The sequence below is a fragment of the Palaemon carinicauda genome, chromosome 37, assembly GCF_036898095.1.
Source record: "Palaemon carinicauda isolate YSFRI2023 chromosome 37, ASM3689809v2, whole genome shotgun sequence".
NCBI classification, from domain to species: Eukaryota; Metazoa; Arthropoda; class Malacostraca; order Decapoda; family Palaemonidae; genus Palaemon; species Palaemon carinicauda.
This window is the reverse complement of record NC_090761.1, coordinates 370,880-378,379: the sequence shown is the minus strand read 5'-3', so window position 1 is coordinate 378,379 and position 7,500 is coordinate 370,880. Positions and strand designations below refer to the sequence as shown.

Sequence of the window (7,500 nt, the reverse complement as noted above, 5' to 3'; positions counted from 1 at the left end):
TGCAGCAAATGGTGGAGTGGAAGCAGATGTGCGTCAGAGAGTGAATGAAGGTTGCAAAGTGTTGGGGGCAGTTAAGGCAGTAGTAAAAAATAGAGGGTTGGGCATGAATGTAAAGAGAGTTCTATATGAGAGAATTGATTGTACCAACTGTGATGTATGGATCGGAGTTGTGGGGAATGAAAGTGACGGAGAGGCAGAAATTGAATGTGTTTGAGATGAAGTGTCTAAGGAGTATGGCTGGTGTATCTCGAGTAGATAGGGTTAGGAACGAAGTGGTTAGAGTGAGAACGGGTGTAAGAAATGAGTTAGCAGCTAGAGTGGATATGAACGTGTTGAGGTGGTTTGGCCATGTTGAGAGAATGGAAAATGGCTGTCTGCTAAAGAAGGTGATGAATGCAAGAGTTGATGGGAGAAGTACAAGAGGAAGGCCAAGGTTTGGGTGGATGGATGGAGTGAAGGAAGCTCTGGAGGATAGATGTGAGAGAGGCATGAGAGCGTGCTAGCAATAGGAATGAATGGCGAGCGATTGTGACGCAGTTCCAGTAGGCCCTGCTGCTGCCTCCGATGCCTTAGATGACCGCGGAGGTAGCAGCAGTAGGGGATTCAGCATTATGAAGCTTCATCTGTGGTGGATAATGTGGGAGGGTGGGCTGTGTCACCCTAGCAGTACCAGCTGAACTCGGTGGAGTCCCTTGTTAGGCTGGAGGAACGTAGAGAGTAGAGGTACACTTTTTGTTTTGTTTCATTTGTTGATGTTGGCTACCCCCAAAATTGGGGAAGTGCCTTGGTATATGTATGTATGTATATGTATATATGTATATATGTATATATATACATATATATATATATATATATTTATATATATATATATATATATATATATATATATATATATATATATATATATGTATATATATATGTGTGTGTGTGTGTGCGTGTGTATACAGACTTATATATATATATATATATATATATATATATATATATATATATATATATATATATATATATATATTGTGACGGGCCGAGAGAGGAGTTGTGAAATCAAAGTCAGATTGGAAACGACTGAGTTATATTGTTGTGGAACACTCTCCTTATATACAATACCTCAAGGCAACAGGACATGACAAGTTCACAAGACAGACAAAATCACAGAGGAAAAACCAGACTTGAATTTTCATGTTCGTTTTAGTGCGAGGGAAGAGCGAAGATACAACCATAATATATACAAAAGGAATTATGTACAATTGTGTGAAACACGGTTGGTACATGGCTCCCCCCCTAAAAATGACATACTGTACATGTTAAATAGGGCGCCCTGATCTAGAGAGGCGAACTGTAGGCGGGTCATCTGGCAGAAGATAAGCAGGTTTTAGACGATCAATGGAGACCCAGTCTTCTTTGCCCCCAATGTTTAGGAGGAATGCTTTCGGACTGCGTCGGATCACAAGGTAAGGTCCCGTGTAAGGGGGCGTTAACGGTGGCTTGCTGGTGTCGTTGCGCAGGAAGACGTGCGTTGCAGAGTGCAAGTCCGTTGGTATGTGATGCTTCGCTGGGGGCTTGTAAGTCTGGCGGCACGGAGTAAATTTTCCCACGACGTGACGTATGCGCTGGAGATCGTCGGCGGAGGTTGTAGAAGGAAAAAACTCGGCAGGGACGACCAACGGGTCGCCATACACCATTTCGGCTGCCGAGACGTCGAGGGCGTCTTTAGGAGTGGTCCTTAGTCCAAGGAGGACCCAGGGAAGCTGAGTAAACCAGTTGCAATCCTTGCAGCGGGACATCAAAGCTGCTTTGAGGGTGCGATGAAAACGTTCAACCATTCCATTGGCAGCGGGGTTGTAGGCCGTTGTGTGATGTAGGGTGATGCCCAGGAGATTCGCTAATGACGTCCATAATTGAGAGGTGAAAGTGGTTCCCCTGTCAGAAGTAATATGCTCAGGGATACCGAATCTTGAAATCCATCCAGAGAGTAAGGCAGATGTACATGAGGCGGACGTTGCAGTTTCCATGGGAATGGCTTCAGGCCAACGAGTGGAGCGGTCGATGACGGTAAACAGGTAACGATGTCCTTGTGATGTGGGTAGGGGGCCTACAACGTCGACGTGAATGTGTGCGAAACGACGCTGAGGTTGAGGAAAGGTGCCCACTCCTGAATCCATGTGTCGATGTACTTTGGAAGTTTGGCAAGAAGTACAGGCACGGACCCAATCCTTAGCATCCTTAGAAATGCCGTGCCAAATGAACTTTGCCTTCAGCAGCTGTGCAGTAGAACGGCACGAGGGATGTGAAAGGCCGTGGATGAAATCAAACACCTGTCGGCGCATGGGAGCAGGAATCCAAGGTCGCGGTCTACCAGTACTGACGTCACAGAGGAGGGTGGTGTTGGAGTTTTCGAGGGGAAAATCCTCCCAACGGAGGGACGTGCAGGATGTCCTACAAGCTTGATACTCTGGATCCTGTCGTTGGGCTTCAGCCAGGGCGTTGTAATCCAATCCCAGTTGAACGGCAGCCAACGTGTTTCTTGACAGGGCATCGGCAACGGGATTCATTTTCCCAGGGACGTATTGGAGGGTGTAATTGTATTCAGCCACGGCGGAGAGATGTCGGCGTTGACGGGCGGACCAGGCATCAGACTGTCGAGTGAAGGCGTGCACCAGAGGCATGTGGTCTGTGCGAATGACGAAGGGCGTAGCTTCTAAGAAATGGCGAAAGTGACGGACAGCCAGGTGCACCGCCAGCAATTCTCGATCGAAGGTAGAATAACCCGATTCTGCCTTGGACAGTTTTCTGCTGAAGAAGGCCAATGGGCGGGGCGAGCCTTTGACCACCTGCTCGAGTACTGCACCAATAGCGACGTCGCTGGCATCGGTGGAGAGAAGGAGAGGGGCGTGTGGGATAGGAAAAGTGAGAGCCGCAGCAGTTGATAGGGCCTTCTTTGCATTGCAGAAGGCCGCTTCTTGAAGGGGACCCCACTTCAAGTCCTTTGGCATGCCCTTGAGGGAGGCGTAGAGGGGAGCAAGAGTGGCGGCAATGGCTGGCAGAAAGCGGTGATAATAGTTGATCATGCCCAAGAATTCCTGCAGAGCTTTGACGGTCGAGGGCGTGGGGAAATTCTGAACGGCTGCTACCTTCTCAGGGAGGGGATGGACTCCTTCAGGAGTGATACGGTGCCCTAAGAACGACACTTCGTTGGCGCCAAAGGTACACTTGTCGTACCGGACTACAAGGCCGTTTTGTTGCAGGCGGTCGAGCACGATGCGCAGGTGACGGAGGTGTTCCTCTTTTGAGGAGGAGAACACAAGTATGTCGTCCACATAACATACACAGAAAGGGAGGTCCCCTAAGATGCCATCCATGAGACGTTGAAACGTTGCCCCAGCATTACGAAGGCCAAAACAGGAGTAATTGAAGGTGTATGTGCCAAACGGAGTGGTGATGGCGGTCTTGGGGATGTCTTCTGGGTTCATAGGCACCTGATAATACCCCTTCAGGAGGTCAAGCGTAGAGAAAACCTTCGCTTTGTGCAGGTAGGAGGTTACATCGGCAATGTTTGGGAGGGGGTAGTGATCCGGTTCTGTTTGCATGTTCAGGCGCCTGTAATCCCCGCACGGACGGAGGGAGCCGTCTTTCTTCAGAACGATGTGTAAGGGTGACGACCATGGGCTGGAGGCCTTTTGGCAAAGGCCCATTTTCTCCATTTCGGCGAACGTCTGTTTGGCGGCTGCCAATCGTTCCGGTGCCAGACGTCTGAATTTTGCGAAGACTGGGGGTCCCGTCGTCTTGATATGGTGATAAATACCGTGCTTAGCAGGAACCGTGGGCGTTTGGCGAAGTTCTGGACGGAAAACTTCCGGGTACGACGTGAGGAGGTGGGCGTAGGCATCCGTGGGTGCGCTGATGTGGAGAGCGAGGTTAGAGGGGGTGGGTTGAAGAGGTGTCGACAAGTACGAATCCGCGTTGACCAACCGTCGGTGGGCGACATCGACCAGAAGGTGGAAATGAGAGAGGAAATCCGCACCGAGGATTGGCATTGTGACGTCAGCAACGAGAAACTTCCAATTGAATTTACCGTTTCTGAACGATAATGTGAGGCTCTCGTAACCGTAGGTGGGTATCGCAGATCCGTTGGCAGCTACCAAGCGGACGTCGGCAGATGTAGACAGACTACGTTGTGCCTTGAAGAGTTTCCTTGGCAAAAGAGAACGACAAGCACCCGTGTCTACCAAAAATCGCACGCCCGTTCCTGCATCCTGTAAAAAGAAAAGATTAGAAACATGGGAGGCCACCGCCACAAGCGATGGCCTACTTACACGTTTTTTGGCCACTGACAATCTTTGGCACATTTCTTCGCGGTTGCCCCGAATCTGAAGTGGTAGTAGCAAAACTGCAGTGAATGGGAGGTAGTAAGGGGCTGTAGAAGTCGTTCGTTGGGGCGCGAGCGATTGGTGGGTGGTGGGCGGCTTTGTCGCCGCTTCGGCACGTCCCGGGGTAGGCGTGTATGTCCTACGGCATTCATGTCAGCTTCGGTGTACGTTGAATAGTCATCCTCGTCGTCAGGGGTGGAGGCGTTGATGGAAGTCTTGAAGTGGCTGTCCATAAGGGCGTCGGCTTTGGTCATCAAGTCCTTTATGGGTAAACTATCGACATCGGGTATGGCAGCGCGCACAGGTTCAGGTAAACGGCGTATCCAAAGGGCACGGAGTAGGTTCACCTCACGAGGAGAGCCGTCTGCGGCAGGTTGAAGGCGAGCGATACTGGTCATTTCCCTGAGGGCAAGCGAAGCCCTTTGGTCCCCCAACGGTTGTTGCGAGAGCTGAAAAAGCTTTGCTATACGGGCGGCTGGCGACGGCGAGTACTGTTGCAGAAGGTATGATTTGAGGTCGTCATACGCTGTTGGGGTGTCTCCTTGTTCACAAAGCCAGTCGGATATTTCTGGGAAGGTGTCCTCGGGTATCGCCGCGAGAACATAATCCGCTTTGGTGGTTGAGCGAGTCACGCCCCTGATACGAAACTGGACTTCTGCGCGCTGAAACCAAGCAAACACCTCTCCGCTGGCAAACGATGAAAGTTTGAATGGAGAGGCCGTAGCGCCAACTGCCATAGAGTCCGTCATAGTACCAACGATGGAGGGGCGAGGGGGTGGGGGTGGAAGGCGGTGGAAGCGAGTCGACTTCCGGGGTCACCAATGTGACGGGCCGAGAGAGGAGTTGTGAAATCAAAGGCAGATTGGAAACGACTGAGTTATATTGTTGTGGAACACTCTCCTTATATACAAAACCTCAAGGCAACAGGACATGACAAGTTCACAAGACAGACAAAATCACAGAGGAAAAACCAGACTTGAATTTTCATGTTCGTTTTAGTGCGAGGGAAGAGCGAAGATACAACCATAATATATACAAAAGGAATTATGTACAATTGTGTGAAACACGGTTGGTACAATATATATATATATATATATATATATATATATATATATATATATATATATATACCTATAACTATATATATATATATATATATATATATATATATATATATATATACATATATATATATATATATATATATATATATATATATATATATATATATATATATATATACATACATATGTTGAAACATGTAAGTCATTTCCTCCTATTCTTATATGTTTACTTTTATATTGATAACAATTATATTCTATTTCCTTTTTTTATACGCTGTTTCATTACGTCTGCTTAATCATCCTCACTGTTTTTAACTAGATGAGATTTCATGACATGTTAGGATACTCTACTGAAACTATGAAATAGTTTTAGAAACCATAATTGTCATTAGAGTTTTAATAATTTTATTACTGAGTCTTTATGAATATTTTCCCCAAAAATTCAGCCATTTTCAAACCATACAAATGGTAAGTTTAATTATATATTCAAGCTAGATCGTTAGTTGTTCATCTGATGTGTTTCGATTATTCCTAATTTTTCCTAATTCATTACTCTCGAAAGACCCAGTAAATAGAGTCATTTAAGACTTAAATAGAATTACAGTTTAAATGGAAGATATTAATTTTTTTTTCCGATGCAGTTGTTTTTAAAAGAGATAAGATAAGAAAAGTCATCAAATGAAAATAATAAACGTTTTGCTCTTATTGCAAATAGAAGAAACCGAATGTGTCTAGTGGGAAAAAAATGTGAAAGTAGACCAATTATTGAACACAACTATTCTTGGATAATTTTTCATAGATTGAAAAGTAGTTATTAAAAAAAAAAATGATGGTGAAGGTTGGTTGTTTGAAGAAAAGTGTTGGCAAGCTGTTTGATGATATGAAGAGAAAATCTACACGATATTGACAAAGATTAGCAGAGCATATTCATTTGGCTTGCATATCTATACAAAATTTTTTTTATAATTTCCTTTGAATATATGTGATTTATTAATAGTCAAAGGATATTTTTAAGGGATATAACAAACACAAACAATTAATTCATAATATATATTAACCAATCTGAGTTATATTTTAGACGATTAAACAGTTAGTGACATTTGATCAGGAAGATAATGAGTTTAGGCATAAGAGGAGGACTTGGGCGTTGGGTATCCATTGTGAGTGGAGGTCTGTGGCCTTGGGTAGCGAGCTTCTCCTTCAAAAGTGACCTCGGCCAAGAAACCTGAATCTCCGTTGACCTCATAAGTGACCTTCTGAAGGCGACCATCAGGAAGAAGCACGAAATAAGATCCATCAGTGTTGTCACCCCTTCGCGATTCCTGGTGGCCGAAATCATTGCCTGAAGGACGGTCCTTTACCTCATACTCGAAGTCATAATGAGCTGGAGGCTGAGAGGTTAAAGCAATGAGAAGAAGAAGAAGAAAAATAAAAACATTTTACTTTCTTTCAACTTGACATGTCTTTATATTGGTAATATTTTCCTTTCTTTCATATTGGGTAAAACTATTAATCATAGACACTTACAAAACGTCCGTTTGATGCATTGGGTGGTCCGTAGGACTGGGATGGTGGAGGGCCATAGGATCTGGGAGGCTCTGCAACAGCAAGTGCTACAATGGCGGCCAAGATTAAGACCTGAAACACATTCATCTCTCTTTAGGGTTTAGGAGTTTGTGTCCCCATCTCAATTTAGAAAATTTCAAGAGAAATTCAGTTTTTGATGTAAACTATAATATTCTTAAATCACATAATTTTTTTTTATCTTTAGGAATCCTTTACCTTTCCTTCCATGATGCTAGAGACGTCCAAGAAGAACTGATGGCGAGGAAGGCCTGGCATCTCTTTTATAGCCAGGCCATCTCAATCCGTTCGTGCATCAAGTCACGATCCCAGAAAGTCACGGACAGGAAAGGATGCTAAAATGTATCATTAGAGTCCTAATCAAACATTTATAACGGTTGTATCACGGAGTGCAACTAGGACTAGTAATAATGGAGGCAATATCAAAACATAGCCAGAACATCACATAAACAGTCGTTTGTTTTATATAATTCTTCAAAATTTTA

General features: G+C 44.9%; 1 protein-coding gene across 1 annotated transcript; it reads right to left on the bottom strand.

Moving 5' to 3' along the window:
- Nucleotides 1-6,552: 6,552 nt before the first annotated feature.
- Nucleotides 6,553-7,273, bottom strand: LOC137629834 (pro-resilin-like). Its single transcript, XM_068361479.1, has 3 exons — nt 7,214-7,273; nt 6,959-7,069; nt 6,553-6,822 (listed from the first exon to the last, which is right to left on the bottom strand). Exons 1-3 carry the CDS (start codon nt 7,271-7,273, stop codon nt 6,553-6,555), a joined length of 441 nt encoding a protein of 146 aa, XP_068217580.1.
- Between the last annotated feature and the right edge of the window lie 227 nt (nt 7,274-7,500).